The sequence below is a fragment of the Mustelus asterias genome, chromosome 6 (assembly GCF_964213995.1).
Source record: "Mustelus asterias chromosome 6, sMusAst1.hap1.1, whole genome shotgun sequence".
In the NCBI taxonomy this organism is placed as follows: domain Eukaryota; kingdom Metazoa; phylum Chordata; class Chondrichthyes; order Carcharhiniformes; family Triakidae; genus Mustelus; species Mustelus asterias.
Window position 1 is genome coordinate 16,289,179 of NC_135806.1, and position 26,556 is coordinate 16,315,734.

At 44.7% G+C, this 26,556-nt stretch overlaps 1 protein-coding gene across 1 annotated transcript in view; it reads right to left on the bottom strand.

Annotated features, from left to right (window-relative positions):
- Positions 1-25,962, bottom strand: part of dnah6 (dynein, axonemal, heavy chain 6) — a 215,150-nt gene extending 189,188 nt beyond the window's left edge. The window contains exons 1-9 of the mRNA XM_078215309.1: positions 25,957-25,962; positions 25,664-25,807; positions 24,138-24,350; positions 21,539-21,631; positions 14,546-14,665; positions 12,740-12,920; positions 4,888-4,984; positions 1,692-1,905; positions 539-703 (exon numbers count right to left, since the gene is read on the bottom strand). Of these exons, the coding sequence (XP_078071435.1) occupies positions 539-703; positions 1,692-1,905; positions 4,888-4,984; positions 12,740-12,920; positions 14,546-14,665; positions 21,539-21,631; positions 24,138-24,350; positions 25,664-25,807; positions 25,957-25,962 (1,233 nt within the window). The remainder of the gene's footprint in view (positions 1-538; positions 704-1,691; positions 1,906-4,887; positions 4,985-12,739; positions 12,921-14,545; positions 14,666-21,538; positions 21,632-24,137; positions 24,351-25,663; positions 25,808-25,956) is intronic.
- Positions 25,963-26,556: the final 594 nt, after the last annotated feature.

Here is a 26,556-nt window from a genome sequence, read left to right on the forward strand (position 1 = left end):
AAAACACTCAGCACTTTCCACAAACTCAAACAGATCTAGTAGAAAGTAATTGGCAACTAACCTGCAAGTTGTTGATGATCCTTTTAAATAGAGTGGGTGGGTTCCTTCATGATACTGAACTGTGTGTTGAAGAGAGATTTTCACAGGAGGGGAGAACAGCATCTTAAATGGTGTGTTTGGCATCAAATCAGTGTGTCATGCTGATTGATGTCATTGTCTGCACACTTCAAGCACATATCTATAACATCCGTGATACTATCCACATCGAAGTGGTGTTCAATACGGAGCATGCCAGAGGTGGGTGGAAACATCATGGAAACTGTAACATTAAAACTGCTGGCTCTCTGGAGCCAGATTTAATGAAGTGAGGACAAGACAAGGATTAGCTGTGGCTGCATAAATAGGCACAGAATCTGCTTTCAGTCTCACCATAAGCAGACTGGTACATGAAAAATTACCACTTGAACAAAGTGCCAGCCGTGGAATCACAAATTAAAAAGAGCCACCTGCAGAGTGATAAAAGGAAGATTTCACATACCTGAGAAGGATGTCCTGATATTACCCACTGCACTCTGGGCTGGGTTTGATAATCAGCGATTGAAGCTTTGCACAAACGTCGGAGAGATGAGAACATAGCTTCCTCGACCTTTCCAAGCCAATCTTCTACGTTTCCTCTTGCCTTAAGTCCCTTTCCCAAACTGACCTGTCATGCAGAAACAATATGGTTATTGGATTCAACAGTGATTAGACTGATAGTATACATCAGCCAGGGCATTGTTGTCAGTGGAAAAAAAACCCTTATAGCCCATTGATTTATTATGGCATTTCTCGCATTTCTTTTCAATAGATTCTGAGGTTCAATTGATACTTGTGCTTTCGTAGGTTCTACTTGTTTTCAATTATTAGACTTGTTAAACAATTATTTGCATTTTCTCACACTTCCAGTTTTAAATCTCTCTCTGACATTCAATGTTCTCTCCCAAGAAGATAGAAAACTATTTCCAATTCAGCTCCCTAATGGGTCACTGTAAGACTTTTTTGGCTGCACTCAACTCAAAACCAGAAAGCCCCGCCCAAAGTCAATGGAGCTTTCCATCCCTTGCCCGCTCTGATTCCCCTGGTGGTCGGGATGGTAAGGTTTGCCCATTAAATCCAATTCCCCTACTTCTCTATCGAGAAACAAATGGACGGCACGTTGGCACAATGGTTAGCACTGCTGCCTCACAGTGCCAGGGACCCAGGTTCAATTCCAGCCTCGGGTCACTGTCTGGGTGAAGTTTGCACGCTCTCCCCCTTGTCTGCGTGGGTTTCCTCCGGGCGTTCTGGCTTCCTCCCACACTCCAAAGATGTGCAAGTTAGGTTGATTGGCCATGCTAAATTGCCCCTTAATGTCAGGGGGATTAGCAGGGGATAGGGCTTGGGTGGGATTGTTGTCGATGCAAGCTCAATGGGCCAAATGACCTAATTCTGCACTGTAGGGATTTTATGATTCTTTCATTACGACATAGCCTAACGTAAGAAGATTAAAACATTGCGTGCGGTGAATTAAGCAGACAAGTCTGCTCCGTGGCACAGACTAACATGCCATGAATAAGACTTTAGTGCACATTGAGGAACCAGTTAAAAGTCAATTTAACACAATTCTGTAATGCCCTTCAGAGTGCCATCAACTCCAATAAAAGTATCCTCACCTTTTCTCCTTCAGGAGAGAGCATAGCCAAGATGTCATTGGTGTACACCTTCTCAGGTTCACCCTCAGTTGTTTTCTCCTCACTTTGGGAAGCAAGGGCGAACTCAAGTCTTGCAATCGCATCAAAGCACTTGCGCAGATGTGGCTGGACAGCCTGGGGGTTACGCGTCTGAGCGAGAATCTCCAGCAGCTCATCATTAGAGAGGAAGTAGAACCTAAGAGCCAGATTCAGAGAGAGGAAATAGATATTAACCTATCAAGAATTCAACATCAAATTTTGTTGAATTTTTATAAGAGTGGCCACTTGGACAAAATATCAGGACAGTGTCAAAATGGAAGGAAGTTTACCTCACAAAGAACAATTTCCATCAAGAGTTGCTCAGATTTCCTGATTGGAACATTTTTTAAAAATAGGCATAATTAATCACATCAGGTTTTGATCAGAAATTTTTTTTAAAACTATATGGTAGTAATATTAAAGGTTCAACCAATGGAGCTGAGCCCTAACTCAGTTTAAGATTTTACTATTGTAAAAGATTGTGTCAAAGTCCCTTTAAACAATCAAATTGTAAGGAACTGCAAACATCCATTTTCGCTCTTTCTCACAGTCTATTATATTTAATAAATATTGAATGTGAATTTCAAATGGGGTTTTCCCAATCATCATCATCTATTGTAGCTATTGGAGAAAAGCCCAGAAACTCTAAAGGAATGCACATTTTACGTGCTTCCTTAATTAAGGAAACTAACAAGCTTTCATTCTATCATATATCTTTTTTTACATCTTATTTTGCTTTAATTTCTCCACTTATCCATGTAACTTTCAGCCTTTTCATTTCATCTCCTTTATTCTTAGTTGGAAACTGTTTAACCTGCACTCCTAGCATCTTGTACTTCAACATCTCTCAAGTTTATAATTTGATCTACCTGCCTATCCTACAAGCATTGGAGAACTCCTTCGACACCCCCCCCCACCCCCCACCCCAAACAAACATTGGGGCACTCCCCCATCCCACAGAATCCCCCCCCCCCCCCCACCCCCGCCACCCCCAATGGGACTCTCCAGAAAATCCATCCCAACACAGGCCCCTGGCACTGCCACCCTGGCACTAATTAGTTGAAATGTATGTGTTGTTCTTAATCTTAATTGGTGGCACAGTGGTTAGCACTGCTGCCTCACAGCGCCAGGGACCCAGGTTCAATTCCGACCTTGTGTGCAACTCATCTGTATATATTTAACATATAGTTGTTTAAGGGGAATGTTTAAAAACTCAGCTTTATGCCGGGCATTTCTGGAAGGAATGCAGCTCAGATTTTGAGACAGTCGGTTAATTACTCATTTTAACCTTGCAAGTGGTTATGTTAAATAGAGTTATTGGACTTTTGTTTATTAAGCTCCCCTAGGTTTCTGGATTGACAGGATCATGTGATGATGTTGTTTACGTGTAGAGAGAAAACGCTTTTGCAGAAGGCAGTTCAGTTTGCAGCTGAAGCTTCGTTGAAGTTAGAAGGATTTTGCAAGCTTCGAAAACTCTACTGCCGGAATTTTACCGCCCCGCCCACCCGAGACCAACGGAGCCTTGCCCGCCCTGATTCCAGGGCAGGTGTGCTGGTAAAATTCTGGCATATCTCTCTCTGAAAGTTTCAAGTCTGTCTACACCCATTATTGCAAGTATATTTAAGGCTGCTAACTATAGTTGAAGTGGCACTTAAGTCTGCAAGAGGAATGTTGTTTTTTGGGACTGAAATAGTGATAAGTTAGAAATTAAAATTGTTTCCTTTTCATTTTAAAATATTGTTCAACTGTTAATAGTTAAGTTATTTCAATTGTTAGAGATATATTTAAACTGTATATTAAACTTTTTTTTTACTATAAAAGAATCCTACATTGTCAGTGGGATTACTCCTGGAAGGATGTATCCTTTCCTCACATTGATACCAAAATAGAAAAATGATTGGGGTCTAGTCTGGCTTCATAATAATTTGGGGTTCTGGTCTGGGGCCCTAACACAATGGGTGAGAATTTCTGGTCCTGTTTGCTGTGGAATCATCACGGGCAGGATGGAAAATGTGATGGACAAGCAAACCATCCATTGACTTCAGGTGGGAATTTCCAGTGATGCAGCGGGAAAATCCCACCCAAAGTCTGGGTGAAAAGAACTTGTATGAGTCTAGCATGTTTTTTTTTAAAGTGGAATTAGGATGCTAACATAAATACAAAGTTTAGAGGTTTTTGAAGGATGAGAGAGAGGCAAAACCAAAGAGAAGAAACATTGTGCAACAGCAATATGAGCTCCTGCAGGGCCGTGGATTTTCAATGAACCCATGGAGGTATTGGTAGAGCAACTTGTGGTTGTTGCTATTCGTGAAACAATACTGGCTGAGAACCTTTCCCTTAATTGCATGCCTCAGAATAACAATGTCAAGTAACACATTTAAACAATGAAGGGAGTGGCCAAATATGGTGCCTTGAGGCATACCCAGTGTCACCATTGCTATACAGAGGGTAGAACCTGTTTAAACAATCTTTGATGGGGTGACATGGTTGATGGGGAAGCAAGCACAACCTGATATAAGGTAACAGGTCTCAGGCGAGATGAGGAGAAAAGTAAAGGGAAAATAAATATGTACTTCTCCCATGTACGTCCTCAGGGCTGTTTACCAAGCAGCAATGACACAATGTTGGGAATATATTTTCTCATGCCCATATTTGATGTGACAAGATATAAATAATGGACACGATCTTACCGGCTCGCTGCACCCTAGCCAATCGGCGTGGCGAGCCGGGTGAATAGCGTGTGAGGCTAAAATTCCCGTTCACGCCAGGTACGAACTGGCTCGGTGCCGCATGCTACTTTCCCGGCCCTGTTTTGCCGATGGGGTCAGCTTCAGGTCCAAGTAAGACTCAAAGCCGATTTCGCCGGCAAAACAAGGTCGGTAAGATCGGGGGAGGTGAGAAACTGGACACGAATCTGATTTTTCACCTCTCACCCAATCCTACCACCTCACCTTGCTGAATGATGGGCGAGACGAGGCCGTATGTTCACGCCCTGAGAATTCTTTTGGTAAGATTGTGCCCAATTCGTGAGGAACATTTTGAAAAATAAATTAATTCTATTTTCTTCTAATAAAACACCCTAATGCTTGCTGTCATTAATAAAGTATGTAAAACACACCAGTAGAAAGAGAACACAAACCTGGGGAAGATCACTCGTTTCGATTCAAGATAAGCCTCCAGACACTTCTGAATTTGGTCTAATAATTGGTTGTTGTTCAGCAAAGTGTCCAGCAAACCTATTTATGAAGTAGAAATTACACAATAAAACCACACACAATAAACGTACAGGAAATGAAGAACCAAAAGTAAAATATGCTGGAGTCACTGAGGTTAAGCAACCTCGGTGGAGGGAACAGGCTTGCTCTAGCATTACTATACATTAAACATTGCACATTGGGAGAGGCAGATGTCTAAATTGTACTGAGGAGAATCAGTGTATTCTGAGAGCCGTCTCCACACCTACCTCCGACTTCAGCACTTTTCTGTATTTCGTCAATTAACGTTGTTGTGCCCAGTTCCGTGCCTTGAAATCACGACTACTTCAAACTGATTTAAAAATATTCAAAAAAAACAGCAAGCAGAATGTTGCAACGTTTGCATGAGATTGGTTCCTACTCCTTATGTTCCATTGTCTGGAATTTGGGAAAGGGAAGCAACGTGTGTGGTTGAACTCTGAAACTGCCAAACTTAAATGCGACTTGCGGTATTGGTACATTTTCATACTGTGTGGTTTTGTTCAGAGATTTTTGACACTACTATCAATAACGTGCATTATCAGAATCGTGTTTGTGCCGAAGCTGACTTGCTTTGTTATTCCTGAAACACCATGGGTGCGATTTTCCTGGCCTGCGATGCAGCGAGCTGGGAATGTCAGCGGGGGGCCTGTAGTGGGAGTTGCGACTGGCATGGAGTCAATTGCGATTTTCCCAGGCCCTTTTTTATAACATAATCAGCCTCACGCCGGAAATCAGCATGAGGCTGATTACCATATGGAAATTCCAGTTTCCATATCATTCGCGAGCCTGGGACGGCATCGTCCGGGCTCACTAATGTTTTCCCCCATCCCGCCGGAAGAGGTTCACACCAGCAAGGATTAAAGCTGGTCTCCATTAACGCAGACCAGGTGTGATCACCTCAATGGTGGGGACAGAGGCCACTGAGGCCCCCACTGGGTACTCAGAACAGGGGAGGTGCCCCTTGGGCAGTGCAAGCCCAGCACTCCCAACATGGCATCCTGGCAGTGCCAGCCTGGCACCCCCACACCCAGATACCCCCCCTTACCAGCGTGGATTCCCCAGCGCCACTCTACGGAACACAGAGTGCGGGAAATCCATCCCACGAAGTACGCCCAAAAGTTGGGCTGGAAAATCTCCCATTTTCCCATCCGTTGAGCACTTAGAATGTTTGGGAAAATTGCCCCCCCCAATTTATTTAAAATGTTTGAAAATAAAGGAAGGCATACTGGGAGATGAGCAGGGTACCATACTAACTTCAGTCACTGATATCAGATGACAACTTAACCTGCTCCATAAGGGAGACAAGCTACAGTGCTATGTCACCTTTCAAGGGCATCTCCAACCACTCTGTAACTTGGTAATGTCTTGCAACTAATTGCTTTCCTCTGGGGAATGATTTATGTTGAGTTTAATATCCATCAGGCCATAAAACTGCACAAGTCACTGTTGTGTCTGTGCAATTGGTTCTGACCAATTTAACAAGATAAAAGGATTTCTGAGGTGCCACACTGTGGGTTACTTAAACAAACCAATTCAGTTTTATTTACAAGGTGTTGCCTGGTCGAAATCCAACAGAGAAGAGAGATAAAAACCTCTGAGTGCCCCTGGTGATGGCAGGGCACAGCATGTGACTATTCCCATAGAGATGCATTGCTTTACAATACATAACATCCCTCCCCCTTTACTTCAGTAATACAACAACAAACCTTTACACATTAATGATTACATTAATTTACACATTAATGAAAACCCACTAAGAACATCAGTTACATTACCATTACCTATATATGAACAATTAATATGAGAGTCTTTCTGGTGGACGTCAATTTCATTTTGGAGTAGAATCTGTATTTGGTTCTGTAGTGAGCCTTGGTTTAGGGATTTCACCAACTTGGGTGCCTGACGTTAGCTTTTCTGATAATATCTCCGCAAATTGAAGTGAGGATTTGATCCATGCGTCTCCATCATATTCTCAAGTTGCACAGTAAAGAAATCAGGCCTATCTTAGCTAGAATGGCTGTAAGCACCCATTCCTCACTTAGGAAGTAGCTTCTCACTAAAACTCTTTCTCCTTGTTTAAAACTCCTCAGTTTCAATGCTGGTTCACAGTGAGTAACTTGTGTTTGCTGTTATTGCTATACTATTGGAGTGGTGGTATGAGTGAGATCGAATTTAGTTATCAGCTTCCTTCTCAGGTACAACACTGCCAGTGAATTTTGTGCAGTGACATGAGTCGTGTTCTGATAGGACATGAGAAAGTTGTTTATAGTCTTAGATAGCAAACCTTTATCTTTTGATGCTTTGATGGCATGTTTCAGTGACTGTAGTGGCCTCTCCACCAATCCGCTTGTGAACGGATGATATGGTGCAGTCTTTATATATTGTATAACATTGTTCTTAAGATAATCCATAAATTCCTGGGATGTGAATGGTATCCCATTATCACCGACTAGTTGTTCAGGCCGTCCAAATCTTGCAAAGAACTCATCCAACTTCTCTATGGCACTTTTCACCATGGTGGAATTCATCATCCTGACTTCAGGCCACTTGGATGTGTGTCCACCAGGACAAGGAACTTGCAGCCTTCGGTCGCACGAAGACAATGGAGGCGATTTTCCCATCCCGCTAATTTTTTAGCGAATCAGGCCGGGAGAATCACTTGTGGGCCGATTCGCAGGATTTGCACACATGTTCCCGATGTGCGTGCATCCTGATGTGCTTGGAAACCGGCAGGACCAGCAGGTAAGTAATTTTAATCTTATTTGAATGTAGTTTAAATGTCACTATCGGGCCCGGAGAATTCAGTCCCAATAGCATCTCCCAACCTGCCAGTACAATCTCACTCCGGCGGGGTTCACAGCAGCTCCCTACTTTCAGGGAACTAGCGGGAGATCCCGCAGGAGTGATGGGGGCAATCAGGGTCCCCCAGGGGGTCGGGCAGAAGGGGGGTGGTGTCCCCTGGGCATGGGCACCCTGGCAGTGCCAGCCTGTGCCCCCGGTACTGGCCAAAGGCAAATTGCCCATGCCCAGGGGGCACCTTGGCACTGCCCACCAGGCACCGGACAGTGCCAATGGGACGGGGGTTTGGGGCGGGGCCTACGGGTGATCGGTGGGGGGTCCCACTGCCACTCTGCATGGAAATCAGTCGGGACAGGTGGGAAGCCAGCGATCGGGGTGGGCTGGGGTGGGGTGTGGTCTGCCGGGGGTTCTGCTAGTATGGGGAGGTCTGCCTCCTGGGGAGGTCTGCCTCCCGTGGGGGAGTCTGCGGGGGGGATCGTCACTGCTGGGGGATGGTGGCTGGAGATCGGGGCGCTCCCAGATGGGGGGGTCAGGGGCTGGCCCGGGAATGGATGGGGGGCTGTGATCGAGACACGATCGGGCCGTTGGGTGGGGTGGGGGGCAGCACTACAAGGGTCCCTGGTTGGCCAGCAATTGAGCTTTTAATGATATTCACAATTGTGACCTCTGCATTGCAGTGTGGGAGATTCATGTCTGAACCCCCACTGAAAAAGCAATCGTGATCTGCACCATTTTGCCGTGAATTCAGCACTTCAAACTTTTTTGGGAGAATTGCCCCCACTATGTATCCTCTGTCAAGGTGCCCAATTCCATGGGTGAGGTGGTTGTGAAGGTCGCTGCAGATGATGGAGTGCTAAAGAGCTTTCGATGAGCAATTATCTTTGAATTGCCTCATTTCGAAGTCCACAAACAAGTCTGTCTCACAGAGTGTCTTCAAGGGTCGAGCCAAACTCGCAGTTCTTCGCTAAACTCATCAGCGTTGCAATGAACTGTGATATATTTTCACCCTTCTTGGCTCTGTCGATGAAATCAGAATCTCTCAGCAATTATTAGTGGTTTAGGCAAAAAATGAGTCTCAAGAATCTTGGTCAATTCCTCGTAGGTTTTTTAACTAGGCTTCTCAGGAAGGCTTTGTAGCAATGTAAAGATTTTATGCCCTACTACGCTTAGGAAAGTGATTAAGTTCATTGGGTATGTTATTTGCAGCCAAATAACAATGAAATCTCTCTTCTTAATCATTCCATGTTTCCACATTTTCTTCAAATGCCTCAACTGAGGGAATCTTTGCCCATCACTCCCTTTGCTAGTTATTAAATTGCAATACTTTCAATGTTTTCTCCCCTCATTTCTTTTTCTCTTCCTTATTAACTTGTATTATTTGCTTTGTTTAGTTGCTTCTGTAGTTTGGAAAAATTATCTTTTTCAAACTGCTTTTATGTTCAGCGATTACACTTCCATTTCCTAAACACAAAGACATTACTTGGAATTCAAAGTTGTCCTTTGTTTTTATTTATTGGGAGTAGAATCTCGCCTTTTTTGAATGCACAGGCTCATCCTTTTTGTAATGAAAGTGAAGATGTGAGGCTCCTGTTGCTGCAGCCCCACGTGTGAGGTTCCATTCAAAAGTCGACCCAGCCTCTAAACAGTAAACAAACTTCTTTTCAAAGCTACTCACACTATTTCTTCTTGCAGAGGCAGGTTTTTTTATTTGACTTGTTTCAGAATGGAGGCGCCAAATTGTTTTTCTTTCATCTTCCTAACGTCAATCACATTGAAGTCACAGTTTAAAAGAAAAACTTCAGGATCCGATCAATTGCAGTTTAAAAACCAACCTCGTCGCCAGTTTTTTCTTGTTGTGTGTGAGCAACTGTGTACGAGCAATTGTTTTTGACCGATTCAACAAAAAGATAAAAGGATGTTTGAGGTGCCACACCATGGGTTACTTAAACAAACCAATACAGTTGTACGAGCAAAGTGTTGCCTGATTGAAGTCCAACATGGAACAGGGATAAAAACCCGCAAATGCCTCAGATGGCATCAAGGGACATCATGTGATTAATCATATAGAAATGCATTGCTTTACAATACGCATCAATCACATTAATGGAAGGTTTTGTTCTTCAAAGGAATTCAAGGCTTTCTAAATCACAGAACATGCATTTTGTAGTTACTCTTACATCAGATAATTATTTTTACATCCCAGACACAGCCGCTGGCTTGTTATTGTTCTAAATTCCCTTATAATACATTGACGTTTAAGATAAACTACAAACTTTTTAAAATGACTGAAATACTTACAGCTTTCTCCCAGCCACCATAATTCCCTCACTACCCAACCATTTTGTTTATGTTTTTCTTCTCAACTAACACAACTAAAATATGCTATCAATTCACCTCATTTCTGTGGAATTGCACTGTGCATAAACTAATGGTTGTGTTTGTCTACAGAGCAACCACCCTCATATCATCTCAACAAGGGGTCGGATGCCTCACCAGTATAACAAAAATAACAATTTACATCTGTATAGCACCTTTAATATCGTGAAACACACTATATCATTACACTAAATCTGACACCAAGCCAAAGAACAAAGAGAACAAAGAATAGTACAGCACAGTAACAGGCCCTTCAGCCTACCAAGTCTGTGCTGACCCAGATGCCTCTCTAATCTAATATTTTCTTGCCTCGACGTGGTCCATATCCCTCTATTCCCTGCCTATTCATGTATCTATCCAGACGCCTCTTGAGGTTGTTATAGAATCCTCCTCCAGCAGCTCATTCCAGGCATTCACCACCCTGTGTGAAAAACTTGCCCCTTACCTTTCTTTTAAACTTTCCCCCTCTTACTTTCAACCTATGCCCCTGAGTAATTGACTCTTCAACCCTGGGAAAAAGACTCTGACTATCCACTCTATCCAAGCCTGTCATAATCTTGTAAATCTCTATCAGATCCCCCCTCAGCCTCTGACACTCCAATAAAAACAATCCAAGTTTGTTCAACCTTTCTTCATAGTCCATATCCTCCAAACCAGGTAACATCCTGGTAAATTTCTTCTGCACCCTTTCCAATGCATCAACATCCTTCTGGTAGTGTGGTAATCAGAATTGTACACAATACTCTAAATGTGGCCTAACCAAACTCTTATACAGCTGCAACATGATTTTTCAATTCCTATACTCAATGCCCCAATCAATGAAGGCCAGCATGCCTTATGTCTTCTTGACCACTTTGTTCACCTGAGTTGCCACCTTCAGGGAACTGTGGATCTGCATGCCTAGATCCCTCTGTATGCTAATATTCCCAAGGGCTCTACCATTTACTGTATACTTTCCTTCTGCAGGATACCTTCCAAATCGCATCACCTCACATTTGTCTGAGTTAAATTCCATCTGCCATCTTTCGGCCCAGGTCTCCAGCCAATTTTGGTCCTGCTGAATCCTCTGACAGTCCTCCTCACTATCTGCTACTCCCCCAATTTTTGTAGCATCTGCAAATTTACCAATTAGACTACCTGCATTTTCCTCCAAATCATTTATATATATTACAAACAACAGAGGCCCTAGCACTGATCCTTGTGGAACACCGCTTGTCACAGACCTCCAGTTAGAAAATTACCCTTCCACTGCTACTCTCTGCTTTCTATGCCCAAGCCAGTTTTGAATCCATCTTACCAGCTCACCTCAGATCCCAAATGACTTCACCTCCTGTATCAGCCTGCCATGAGAAACCTTATCAAAGGCTTCACTAAAGTTCATGTGTACAACATCCACTGCCTTGCCCTGGTCAATTTTTCTCGTCACTTCCTCAAAGAACTCAATCAAGTTGGATATAAGGGGATATGAGGACAGATGACAAATAGATCAATTTTAAAGCACCCTAATGGAGCAAACAGGAGAGGAGAGGTTTGGCATTTTTGAAAGTTATAACATAGAAGGAGGCCAATCAGCCCATCAGGCTTGTATTGGCTCTTCGAATAAATAGTCAAGTTTAGTCTCAAACTCTTTTTTTGTCCATAACCTTGTAAGTTTCTCATCCTTATTAATTGTTCAATTCCCTTTCAGCTTTCACCACCATTTCAGATACAGGTTCCAGAAACCAACAACTTTGAGTGAAAATATTCCTTCTTATCTCCCATCTAGATCATTTGCAATGATTTTAAATCTATTACCTCTGGTTTCTCAACACCCAAATGTACTTGCAGTAGCACCCACCACTCACCCACGGATACAAGACCCAGACACACAGAGAAGGAATTACAGCAGAGGTGGCGTCCACTGAGGTTTGTAGAAAGGTCCAGAAATTCACTTGTGTCTTTTAAGATGGAAGCTGGAAATGTCACAGGCCCGAAGATTTCCTCTTTATTCACTTTCGATCCTGCTGATTATCAGCCCGTTGAACCGTGTTATAAATGCACATTGCATGGCCAACAAGTTCTGGCATTGGACTGGAACCTGGAGTTACCACTGTGCTACAAGATCTCCTGTAAAGTCACTGAGATTGTAACATGGAATCGTTGAGCACTTTAGCTGAGTTTATATTGCACTGAGACCCATGATAATGAGATCAGGTACAAATATCTTTCTCATTGACTTCAAAAGGAGCTGGGTGTGGAAGTGCTGGAAATACAGTGGATGGTGGAATCACTGGATTGCACTGAGAGCACCTGAGGAAGAAAATGGATTCGGGAAATGAGAATACATGGAAGAATTACGAAGCGACATTGGTCTTTGAAGGTGCTGTGACGTGGGTCCAGAAGAAGTGTAGGACAAAGACAAAGGTCCAGAGCAATCAATCCTATGAACAGACTACAGCCACAGAGAGAGCACAGTAGGACAAATCAATCAAAAATTATTGTATTGTTGGTCATTAAAATATTATTATAAGTATTAACAATAAGAACATTTCGTAATTTTGCTAAATTGTTTGAAAGCAGATGTTCACATATTTTACATACCAGGTTGTGTAGCTGCTCTCAGAGCATTGGGCAGACGATTTACTTTTCGCATGATTTCCTTCCAGGCTTTATCCACTTGAGTGAACATCCTTGCCTCTGCAGGCAGCTGACGCTGAATGTCTGGAGCACAAAAGATACTTTCCAGGTACAACCAGTTTCGCTGGCACATCATCCATTGTTCCTGTGATAGGAGAAAAAATTTACGATATTAACATTTTTGGTCATGCCTTCTTTCACTTGTTGGTGTCATAGACAGGCCCACCGGAGGTAGTGGCACAGTGGTACATAGTCAGGAGGGAGTTGCCCTGAGAGTCCTCAACATTGAGGGCATGCCAGGAGCTGGCATATCTAAAAATGAGGTGCCAACACACGGAAGCTACAACACAGAGCTACTTGTGTGCCAAACAGTGAAAGCATCATGCAATAGACAACAATAAGTGTTACTCCAACCAATGGATCAGATCTAAGCTTTGCAGTCCTGCCACATCCAGTCATGAATAGTGGTGGACAATTAAACAATTAACAGGAGGAGAATATTCCTGAGAAACACTCAGTGAAACATTGAGAAATTTCAATATGGTAGCATGTGTAAATGTGAGCATTACATTTGATTCTCTTCCAGTTGGTTGTTGAAGATACAATATTCTGAAGAATTATCATTACTTCAATTCATTGGAACCGTCCTTTAATAAGTGGTATATTAGGGCATGTGCTGAATGTGTAACTTTAACAATTCAATGTAAAATTAAGCATTATATAAGGGGCCATAACTTCCTCAGAGTGGCAATCAGTGTTGGATTGCCACTGCTTACCCAATTGCTTATGCCAAATCTTTTCCGTGCCTGTCTCACGCAGCCTTCCGACTTAGGCCGGATGAGATCCAGGGAGCACAGCTGTCTCCAAAGCCCAGAGTCGGATTGAAGGAAGACATGCCGCCTTCTTTTATGGGGGTGGTTGGAAGGGTGTTGAACACTGGGGGGAGGTGAGAGGGGTCAGGGAGGGTGGGGGCTATTGGACATTAGGGGTGTCGGGGGGTCGAACATTGGAAGGAGGGTATAGGTCAGAAATGAGAGAATGGGGACTTGGACATCATGAAAGGATCGGACATCGGGGGCAGCAGAGAATCAGACATCAGGAGGGTGGCAAAGTCGGACATTGGCGAGGGTGGAGGGGGCGAACATCAGGGGTGGTGTGGGGGTCAGACTTAGGTTGTGAGGGGTCAAATCTGAGGGGGGTGGTCGGAGGGGGGGAGGGTGGAGGGGTCGTGATGGGAGTGGTGTCTGGTCGAGTCGGAGGGTCAAATTGGGGGTGAGGTCCTGTCAGGTCGGGGGTGCAGTCATGATGGGTGGGGGAGTGGAGGTCGGAGGGGGCGGGGTGGGGGGTGTCGAGTCAGGCCTGGGGGCGAGAGTTGGGCTCACAGGGTGGAGGTGTTTGAATTCTTCTAATTTGTTCTGAGTAACTGTTGATGTAACCCTGCCAGAACCATCTGAAGTTTGCGATCCGAAGGAAGTTTGCACTTCTGGGCAATTGCCAAGCAAAGGTTCCGAGAGAGATTACCCAGCGTTTCTTTGGGGAACTCCCCCAATCTGACGCTGGGGAGCTCAGAGGTTATGGCTAATGTTACAAATACACATTGTGCACCATACAGTCCAGCATAAAAAAACCTCCTTCACATACTCTGCATTATAGATACACAGACACTTCAAAAGATTTAGAATTCTTGATCTGAAAGATCAAAGCATAATGTAGTATCAACCATAAAGTTGAAGCTTTTGCAATTTGAACCATTAGAGGTGTAACACTCACCAGGGTTTCATTGAATAGCGAGAGAAGCCTTTGCCACTCATCAACACGATTTTTAATAGGTCCAACATAGCGTGAAGAGGCAATGGTCGATACGTTGATGATGCTGTCATCCAGCAATGCCTGTAACAATTTGTTTTTATATTATTCAGCTGAAAACTTGTACTCGGGTTTCAAACACTTCGATTTACTGGATCTTGATGCATGATTGCCACAGGGCGACATCCCTCCAACCAACACTTCATGATTAAAACCTTCAGCAAAACCGTCAGTGAGCACTAGAAACATAATACTTCAGAAGTTTTGTTCCTATTTTTTATTCCCGTGTTTTGTTTAGAAACGTAGAAACATAGAAAAACTACAGCACAAAACAGGCCCTTCGGCCCCACAAGTTGCACCGAACATATCCCTACCTTCTAGGCCTACCTATAACCCTCCATCCTATTAAGTCCCATGTACTCATAAAGAATAAAGATTATAATTTTTCTTTTGTTTTCTTTAAAATATATAATGTACTTAGTTACTCCTTTGTATTATCTGTTGATATGAGTCCCACGTAGATGTGCAAGAAGGGATATATAATAGTGTGATACTTTTTAAAGGTTCGAAATTAGGTTGACTGAAATAATTATTTGTAGCTGTGTTAGGAACATTGTGAAGCAAATGTTAACTAATTGTAATGCTGAAGGCTCTGCAAGAAAGTTTTATCAGGAAGGGTCTGGCAAACAACATGACAAATCAAATTTACAGCTGGAATTACCCAAGTACTCTACCTCAACAAAGTGTCAATCAAAGCTCAGGTTCTTGCCAATAGGAAGGAAAACTTGCATGTGCATGAGATGAAACACTTTATGACCTGATGAAGTGTTCCTTCAGCCTAGAAGCTTTGTTTTCCTTATCGGAAGGCAATTCATAGTATCCCTAGAGTGCAGAAGGAGGCCATTTGGCACATTAAGTCTGCACCGACTCTCCACTAGGGCATCTTACCCAGACCCTATTCTCATAATCCCTGCACATCTTTAGACTGTGGGAGGAAACCGGAGCACCCAGAGGAAACCCATGCAGACAGGGGGAGAACATGCACACTTCACACAGACACCCTAGGCCGGAATTGAACCTGGGTACCTGACGCTGTGAGACAGCAATGCTAACCACCATGCTGCTCGCATGACAGCCTGGGAGAATTTGATACAGCACCGTAGCTAATTGTGTACATGGTGACACAATTTTATAATGCACACTTTTCTGAACTTGAAAGTTGTTCAAAATGTATAGCCACATATACAAATCTATTACATTCAAAAATTGTACATTTGCATGCAATTCCTGCCTATAAAATCTTCCTTCGTGTTTTGTCATTTTCTGTTATAAATTTCCAAGTTTCTAGTTATAATGGTAACCATGTTTTCAGCTTTTGATGCTTTAATACACCTTCCTATTGGTAGTGGTGCTGCTGAATTTTGCATCTTCCTATTCCCCAATCTATCTTCTTCACTTCCGTGCCTAGCACCACAGGAGGCAAACTATTGCTTCCACAGCTTTATACCCAACAGACAGTGCTCCGGGTTTTTCTGTCGCAAAGACCCATTTTATGTGGAAAGGTCTTTTAACCAACAGCCAGCATGTAGCAGGAGGGTTGGCTACATGCAATCCAAATCCACCTGCATTGGATGAGAGTACCCAGCGGATGTCAATCCAATATTCAGTGAGAAGAGCCTGTCAGGGCTATAATCCGGCATGAGTTGAGGAAAATCTGCTCCCATTGAGTATAACTGCCCAGCTGGATTACAATCCAGTTCAGATAATGGGACTCTTGTCTGCAATCCTCAGCTTATACTGGAACGTGTTGCAAATCAATGCTTATAAAGTTGAGGAGGCGCAACTTTGCACCCGCGATCGCCAGGAACGTAAATGATGTGGGTGCAAAATCTCATGGGTATCGGAAAATGAGATTCTCGCCGGCGAGATCTTGTCTTCTGATTTTTCCCGCCGGTGACGTAATGAGGTTCCCGCTTTTAAATATATTTGCATAAGTTTAAATATAATTATTGAACTTCCTCACTACATGTTATCTCCACATTGAGAATTACCCCGCACCAAGGTGACATCATGTTGGTGAAGTTTATAACTGCTTTTGAGAGATGTGAAGTAGTGCAAGGAACCTGCTGGGGGTGCAGAGATACGTATAGCCACCAGAGATGATGGACATGCCAAGACAGTACCCTGACACTGCCCCCAGGCCTTGCCCCTGCCATTCCAAACTGGCAGTGCCACACCAAGGACAGAGGCAGGAGGCTATGGCCTAGTGGTAAAAATCGCTAAACTATCCAGAAACTCAGCTGATGTTCTGGGAACCCAGGTTCGAATCCCACCAGGACAGATGGTGGAAGTTGAATTCAATAAAAAATATCTGGAATTAAGAGTCTACTGATGACCATGAAACCATTGTCAATTGTCGGAAAAACCCATCTGGTTCACTAATGTCCTTTAGAGAAGGAAATCTGCCATCCTTACCCGGTCTACATGTGACTCCAGAGCCCCAGCAATGTGGTTAACTCTCAACTGCTCCCAGGCAACTAAGGATGGGCAATAAATGCTGGCCAGCCAGCGACACCCATGTCTCACGAATGAGTAAAAAAAAAGGAGCAGGTGCTCTATTTGGAAGAGATCGTTGGGGTGGAGCGGGAGAGGGGAGTATGCTCTTTCAGTGCAGATTGGTATCAGGTCCTGTCCCACCAGTGTGATGGCAAAAACCATGCCTCCAGATTTTTTTATACACAGAGTGCCATAAAATATGGAGAGAAAGCTCAGTCGTGCAGCTGGAGAGATACCCACTGGTTTCCTTGGCTCTGTGCACAGAGTTCAGGATTCTGCCCGTTATGTTTTTGTAATATTTCTTTAATTTAGGGTAAAATGGAGGAATGAAGATGGTCATGTGACCTCATTCTGCTCAACAACAAGCTTGGTTGCAAAGGTGGGCCCAGGTTGTCTTGCTGGTATCTAGGAAGTGTGAGATAGTCACACTCATAAACAATGACCAGACCAGCTGGGCTGAGATTGGATAGACTTTTAAGGTTGGAGTTTCCTGGATTTGGGAATTCCAGAGCTTAGGCCCAGACAGTTGAGGGCATGGCCACCAACAACAGAACAATTAAAATCAGGGCTGCTCGAGATCCCAGAATTAGTTGAGCACAGATGACTAGCCAGCCATCAATATCACTCTGCTCTGTTGGAACAACATTGATTGAGGTTTAAATATTGGCCAGAACTCCAGGAGAACTCTTTTGTCATTCTTCTACAAGCGCATGTAGTCTTTTGCATTTAGCCAAGAGGGCAAGCAGAGCCTTAGATAAATGAGCAAAATATCGCAGGTGCTAAAACTCTGAAATAAAATCAGAGTAGATGGGAAATATTCAGCAGTTTGTGGAGGGAGAAAAAGAGAGCTAACATTTCAGGTCAATGACCTTTCACTAATTTTGATGAAAAGTCATCAACCTAAGATAATGAGCAAACTTCCTTAGCTCCTACTGGAGCTGGGAACAGAGGTGGGTGATTACTAAAACGTTGCCAAGTTCTTGGTTGCATCTTGGCACGAGGCCATTTTGAGTGGTGGGTTGCCCAGTAACTCTGCTTCGCTCTCCACAGATGCTGCCAGACCTGCTGAGTAAGTGGCCCAGAGGTCATGTCACTGGCCTTTTAGTCCAGAGGCAGAGGTTAATGTTCTGGGGACAATGGTTCAAATCGCACCGCAGCTGGTGGTGGAATATAAATTCAATTAATAATCTGGAATTGAAAAGTTTGTCTCAGTAACGACGGCTAGGAATCAATTGTTGTAAGAACCCACCTAACTCACTCATGTCCTTTAGGGAAGGAAATCTGCCATCCTTATCTGGTCTGGCCTACGCATGACTTCAGACTCAGACCCACAGTAATGTGATTGACTCTTAACTGCTCAGTGAAATGGTGATGGCAAGCCACTCAGTTCAAGAGCAATTCGGGTTGGACAGCAAAACATCCATAATCCCCTGAACGAATAAATACATTTCCAGCATTTTCTGTTTTCACCTCATGTTGATATGCCATCTTAAAGATAAGTGGAAACACAAAGATAAGTGGAAAAGTGAATCGTGTGGAGGACGGAGAAGATCTGCAGAGAGATTTGGACAGGCTGAGTGAGTGGGCGAGGATATGGCAAATGGAGTATAACGTTGAGAAATGCGAGGTTATACACTTTGGAGGAAATAATAACAAATGGGATTACTATCTCAATGGAAACAAATTAAAACATGCTACCGTGCAAAGGGACCTGGGGGTCCTTGTGCATGAGACGCAAAAGCCCAGTCTGCAGGTACAACAGGTGATCAAGAAGGCAAATGGGATGTTGGCCTATATTGCGAGGGGGATAGAATATAAAAGCAGGGATGTCTTGATGCACCTGTACAGGGCATTGGTGAGGCCGCAGCTGGAATACTGTGTGCAGTATTGGTCCCCTTATATGAGGAAGGATATATTGGCATTGGAGGGAGTGCAGAGAAGGTTCACCAGGTTGATACCGGAGATGAGGGGTTTGGATTATGAGGAGAGGCTGAGGAGATTGGGTTTGTACTCGTTGGAGTTTAGAAGGATGAGGGGGGATCTTATGGAGACTTATAAGATAATGCGGGGGCTGGATAGGGTGGAGGCGGAGAGATTCTTTCCACTTAGTAAGGAAGTTAAAACTAGAGGACACAGCCTCAAAATAAAGGGGGGTCGGTTTAAGACAGAGTTGAGGAGGAACTTCTTCTCCCAGAGGGTGGTGAATCTCTGGAATTCTCTGCCCACTGAGGGGTGGAGGCTACCTCGCTGAATATGTTTAAAGCGCGGATGGATGGATTCCTGAGCGGTAAGGGAATTAAGGGTTATGGGGATCAGGCGGGTAAGTGGTACTGATCCACGTCAGATCAGCCATGATCTTATTGAATGGCGGGGCAGGCTCGAGGGGCTAGATGGCCTACTCCTGCTCCTAGTTCTTATGTTCTTATGTTCTTATGTTCTTAAAGACAGTGGGCGGAATTCTCCCCAAAAAATTTTAGGTGTCGAATTTGCTTGAAAACTGGAGTAATTCATGCAGTTTTGTTCAGTGGGAGTTCAGAGAAGAATCTCCCACACTCTGTGCACTGCAGAGGCCACCAGCGTGAATATCATTAAATTTCAGGGTGCCTATTCCCGCTGAAGAGGCTGAAATTAGCGCGCTGAGCGGGCCACTGCGCATGCACCAATCTGTCAGTGCCGAGATCGACATATATGCAGTAGCCTCGGATTGCTGGCCTCCCGATTGCTGACCAGCTCTATCACTGGCCAGCCCGTGACCCCCGCATCACCGGCTCTCTCCACCCCCCCCCCCCCCCCCTGCCCCCTCCATCCCCAATGGCACGATCGCTAGCCCTCCGACCATTCCCGGGCCCAGCTCGACCCCCCTCCCCTCCCCCACCCCCCCAGTCTGCCATGATCTTCAGCCGCCCCACCACAACCAATTCTCCTCCTAACAGTTAACCCCCCATCGCAGTGTCAACTCCCCCCCCACAAACAGGCTAACCACCCCCCCCTACCCCGCCAGCCCGCAATGATTGCTGGTTTCCCTCCTTCCCCCACCGATCCATATGCAGAGTGGCAGCAGGACCTCCCACCACCACCGAATCACCCCCTCGGCCCTGCCCCACCAGGCCCTGCCCCTAGTCCTGTCCCATATGGCCCACCCTCTTGGCACTGCCCCATGCCTGATGAGTAGCGCAAAGGTGGACCCTGGGCATGGGCACAGAGTGGCACTGATAGGGTGCCAATGCCCAGAGGGCAACACCCCCCTGCCACCCAGTCCTCTGGGGGAGCCCTGATTGCTCCCCATTCACTCCAGCAGGGTCGGGCCACGAGTTCCCCAGTAGTGGGGAGCTACTGTAATTCCTGCTAGAGTGAACCACTCTGGCAGTGGGGGGAGATGCTAGCGGGCTTCAGTCCCGGGCCCACTGATCACATTCAAATTGTATCAAAATGACCATGTCAATGGTCTTTGCGCCTCCCCGCCAATTCCCAGTGCCAAGCAGACGCTAGCGAATGTGCGCGCGAACCCCACGAATCAGCTGACGTGACAATCTCCCGGCCTGCTGCGATAAAAAATTAACATGCTGGGATGGGAGAATAGCTGCCAGCATCTCTAAAAGTGCATTATTCCATCAGTACCTAACTTACGTGCTCAAACCTCTGGAGTGCAAGCACTTTTCTGAAAATTGTAACTGACAATAGCTCTGATCACTCAGCACCACTTAGTGGTGAAAAGCAAGTTTGTCCTTAGTATGTTTGGAGATCTGATATGGAAGGCTAATAAGGACCACAAGGTCAGTAACGATAAATTAACAGAACAGCTTACTACACTTCTTCTAACACATTCAGCTCCAGGCTGCACCAGGCTGCTCAGGCAAACTCCACCCAAGGTGGGGCTTGAGCCCCAGGTCACCTGGCCTGTTCTCTTAAAGGGGCATGCCCCAACATACATAACAGTCTTCATAGTTTCTCATACCCAGTAAACAAGTGCAATTTTTATACCGATTCACAATGTTCCAAGAAGCACGTAACATCCATGCTGGTTGTTCATGATCATCATGTAAGCATACAGCTAGCAGTACCCTCACTATTCCTTGGTTGCACACCTCTCTGGGGGCTGAATATTGGGCTAGTTAGCATCTCCTGAAGGAGAGGTGCACTCTGGCAAAAGAAGGAAACATTTAGAAGAGCAGATCAGGTTGTAGAAGACACCGAGAAATCGCCAAGGTTCTCTGACAATGCCTTTGATGTCCCAGTGCAGACAGCAGACAGAGTGAAGGGGATCCTTTTTCCTTCCGGGGAATATCTCTATTGCTTTTAGCCAGAGGCGGCAGGGGAAATGTGTGCCAGTGATAGCCACTGCTGGTTTAGCTGAAAAAAATAGAAAAGTCCTAAAGATACAGTTCACTGGATAATTATTACCTGAATTTCATCGGTGCCACCAAGAATGAAAACATCTTTGGCATCACGATGAGGGAGCACAACAAACTCGGTAATTTTCCATCCATCTTCCACCTAAAAATAAAACATGTTTAAAAATCCATGAATTAAAGTAATAATATCATATCAAATAAAAATATACAGACTTTGAAATGGTAAACATGTCACAGTATGGGTTTTTACATTTAACCTCGTCAAATTAGGGCTTCTATTTGAGGCATATACCTAATAGTCCCCAATATATTTGAAATTACAACGAGACTGGTTGACTGCTAGCTCGTGTTAGAAAATGTGGTGATTCTCTTTACAAAGAGTAGAAGTTGTTCAAGTTTATACAGGATCTATAGTCAGGTACACAGTGCATTTTATTTGGGAAACGTGTCAAAGTTAAACCACTCCGGTTTGGATGCAAAACAACTATTTCCAATTATGGATGCCACTGAGACCAAATGCCAGTGTCAGTCTTTAGACAAACTCCATTGATTGTTTGCATTCAATTTTCCATGTCAGATCATCGGGTGCAAGGAACAGAACATTGCAGGTGAATGAAATTTCAACCCAAAGGAACAATCAAAGCAGAGTCTGCGAACAAGGAGATAGAAAGTCACAAAACCAATGGGAAGACTCTGAACACATTGACAGCCTTTACTAAGAATGAAAGGAGAACAGAATTAACAGACAAAAACAGAGGGAAAGAAAATCGAAGATGGAAGCGTAAGTCTGTGGTGAAGCAGTGTCTCAGAACCTCAGCATCCGACCATTTGGCTGAAGTGGAACAGACTTGTGCAACCAAATGAGATGCACTAAATTGTTAACTACTCTGACATTCTGTAATGACTTAGGGAGCCCGAGTGGAAAGGTAGAGTTTCTTATAGAATGCAAAGTAAAACCACTGCTGTGGTACACACACTGGTCCCTGCCTGGGATTACTGTTCAGCAGGTCCAGTCCTGGGCCCCACTAATTCCCCATGGACCTCATGGGGGTTATCACACATTCCATCCTTTGTGCAGTGCTGGGCGGCACGGTGGCACAGTGGTTAGCACAGCTACCTCACAGCACCAGGGGCCCAGGTTCGAATCCCGGCTTGGGTCACTGTCTGTGAGGAGTTTGCACATTCTCCCCGTGTCTGCATGGGTTTGCTCCGGTTTCCTCCCACAGTCCAAAGATGTGCAGGTTAGGTGCATTGACCATGCTAAATTCTCCCTCCGTGTACTCAAACAGGCACTGGAGTGTGGCGACTAGGGGATTTTCACAGTAACTTCATTATATTGTGAATGTAAGCCTACTTGTGGCTAATAAATAAACTTCATAAACTTTTCTTTTAGCATATCTTTATATATGCACTTTTTTTCCCTTTGAGGAATAGTGGGGACGTGGTGGAAGGATTCCTGAGTTGATTATCAGATTGTTGAACTGCATCATGAATGCTCCTTCTGTGACCAACAGGTCCTGGCATTGGACTTGAAACTGAAGCTTCTGGTCCAGAAGTAGGGAACTATTAACTCTATCTCTCTCACCACAGATGCTGCCAGATCTGCCAGTTTTTCCAGCACTTTGTTTATTTTATTTCTGATCACCAACATCCACAGTAGTTTGCTCTTAGTCGATTATACCCACGTACCCACCAAGGCACGTGGTGGTGGGCCAGTGAAATTCATCAACAAGAATAGCTTTCACTCTATCAACATCCAACTGCTTGGTGACCACAACAAGAGCTTCCTGCAGATGTGTGCTCACTTTACTGACAACTCCTTCATCTTCTGCCTGTTCAAGCAGCTTCAGAGCTTTATCCCAACCCCAAAACTGCACAGATGAACCCCAGGGGATAATGAATCTCCCTTAAAGGAATGACTACTGACTCCTTTACTTGAGCCTCAAGCAGAGCCGCAGAGGCACAGGGAATGCCACCGCTCAGCAGGCCATCAGGCTCCAAAGATATAACTTTGGTGCCTGGACCGGCTTGGTTGTGCAAGTAAATGCTTTCCTGCAAGAGTCTCAGTCATTGCGGTGGTCTGCTGCACTCCCCATTGACATGGTTGTCCAGAGAGATGTGGATCTTGAGGATGATGAGGCCTTGGAAGTAGGCAGTTCATCAGGGGAGGAGCTGGAGGGGGAAAAAAAGGAATTGGAGTGGAGGGAGAGGATGGTGGAAAGAGAGATACCTCTGATGCACAATAAGCCCCTTAACTGAAAAGATTGTACTGCAAAAAACATCCAGTAACCCAAAGATGTGCGGGTTAGGTTGATTGGCCAGGTTAGAAATTGCCCCTTAGAGTCCTGGGATGCGTAGGTTAAAGGGATTAGCGGGTAAATATGTGGGGGTAGGGCCTGGGTGGGATTGTGGTCGGTGCAGACTCGATGGGCCGAATGGCCTCCTTCCGCACTGTAGGGTTTCTATGATTTCTATGTAATATATGAAAATTCTAGCTAGATATCAAACTGATATTTTCCAGAGGCGAAGTTGTATCATGGGTTAATTGAAAAATAAACTTTGGTCAGATTACTAGTTGTGATGCAGTGAGCAAATCCAGTGGTTTCCATTTCTCAACAGTAATGTCTATAAACAGACAAATCTCTCACCTTTTTCAAAATGGTTTCCAGCGCAGCTTCGCCAGAGGCCTGGCCTGACAAATTCTGAATTTCCTCAGCATGTTCAAAAGCATTAAGTTCTATTAGTCGAGCCAGAGTTACAGGTTCGATTACATCGATCAATTTAGCACCAATAGTATGCTCTATTAATTCCCAGTGTCTGTGCTTCAGGAAGGGGTTCCTTAGATCAGTGATTACAGGAAGCTGCAACATAATGGTAAATTAAAAATTTTAATGCATTTTAGATGGAATTTACACACAGAAACAGGCCATTCAGTTCAACTAGTCACTGCTGTTGTTTAAACTCCACATGAGCCTCCTCCCATCCAATTGCATCTTAACCTATTAGAATAGCCTTTTATTCTTCGCTCTTTCATGTAGGTATCTGGATTTCCCTTAATTTCATAGAATCCCTACAGTACAGGAGGAGGACATGTGGCCCCATTGAATCTGTACCAACCACAATCCCACACAGGTGCTTTTCCCGCAACCCTGCATATTTATCCTGCTAATCCCCCTGACACTAGAGTCAATTTAGCATGGCCAATCAACTTAACCCGCACATCTTTGAATTGTAGGAGGAAACCGGAGTACCCAGCTGAAACCCACGCAGACACGGGGAGAATACGCAAATCCACACAGACAGTGACCCAAGGCTGGAATTGAACCCGGGTCCCTGGCGCTGTGAGGCAGCAGTGCTAACCACTGTGCCACATGCCAACCACAGTGCCTCCGTGTATGCTATTCAGCTCAACTGCTCCAAATTGTAGCAAACTCCACATTCTAACCATTGTCTGAGTAAAGAGAGTCAAGAGTTTCTCCTAAATTCCTTCCCTGAAGGAAAGACCAATTCCTTCCCTGACAGAAAAATCTTGGGAGGTTGGCAAACATGCTGGTGTTCCGGGCTCCACAGCATCGGATTTGGAGCCGGGGGGGACCCCAAATCTGCACTGAAGAATCCCTCTCGGAACTTCCTCGGTAAGCATTTGCACAATTGCTCAGAAGCGCTAACTTTCCATGGACAATTGTACTGCACTGGGAACCATCCGACAAAGCAATTTAAATCGTTAACTTTCGATTGCTCTGCCACGGTTACGTTAATAGTTACTCAGAAAATGTTGGAATTAATAAAATTTCTTGTAACTTCTGCATAACTATTTTAAATACCCTGCTCAATCCCCCACAAGGAACACCCCCCCCCACCCCCCAACTGGGACGAGACTCCCCCAACCCAATGGGCCCTACAACGCATGCCCAACTGAACTCAACTAGACCCAATCCTACCACCATCCCATCTGGACCCACCCCCATCCATGGCCTGATGCCCCAATCTTTCTCTACACCCTCGCTATGACTAACACTACATTCTGCACTCTCTCCTCTTAGAACGGTATGCTTTGTCTGTATAGCGCGCAAGGAACAATACTTTTCACTGTACATTAATACATGAAACAATAATAAATCAAACCAAATCAAACAAATGTTCAGTACGTGATGGTTAGTGAAAAACAAAATACCTTTTGTCTCATCTGCTCTACATTGTCTTTTAGCGTAGCTACCACAGTGTTTGAGGGGAGACCTTTCTCTAATTGATTCACAAATTTGCTGTATTTCGCGACTTCACTTGCTAATTCTTCTGCATCTATGGTTTCAAATTTAAGCTGCGAGAAAAAAAAGAAAAAAAACAGGATATAAGTATTGTTTCCTTTTCTGTGTCAACCTGCTGAAGGAATCATACCACATTAACTTTTCAACAATTGGTTCCTTTACATAGGTGGAGACAATGGTCCCGATTTTACCGTCAAGTTGCGCCCATTTTCGGGCACAAAAACTTGGTAAAGTCGGGCGTAAGGCGAGTAGTACAATCCATGCCCACCTCCGCTCCAGTTCCTCCTTTTTCAAGGCCTGAAAATGGCCGCAATCGGGATCACGCCCAAAATGGGTGCGACGGCCATTTAAATGTATTTAAATTGAATTAATAGGCTGAACGCCCAACTTTACCGGCACTTTCCCCTTTACCACCTCGTTCGCCAATCCGGAATCTGCGCAAAACAGACATGCTCCATAAAAATCCGATTCAGGTGCTCCATCAGTGAGGGTTAGTGAGGAGGTGAGTGTATAGCATCCGATGGCTCTCTGCGACTCACTGGTGTCCTTTTGTTGCAGCCATTTTCTGCCTCGGGCCAGTGGTGGCTCTGCAAGTGTTGGGGGAGCGGTGGGGGCTGTTGCTCAGCAGGGTCTCTGATGTCCGATTTGCAGCAAGGACCCGGGTCTCAGCACTGACCTCGGGTCTTGCGGTGCTGCTGGGTCCTAGTGCACTCAGCTCACTTCCAACTGAAGAATGTGCACAAAGACCTTGGAAATTGCACTGCTGCAGCCTCTCAACTTTGCAAGGAGCTGTGATTGTGGG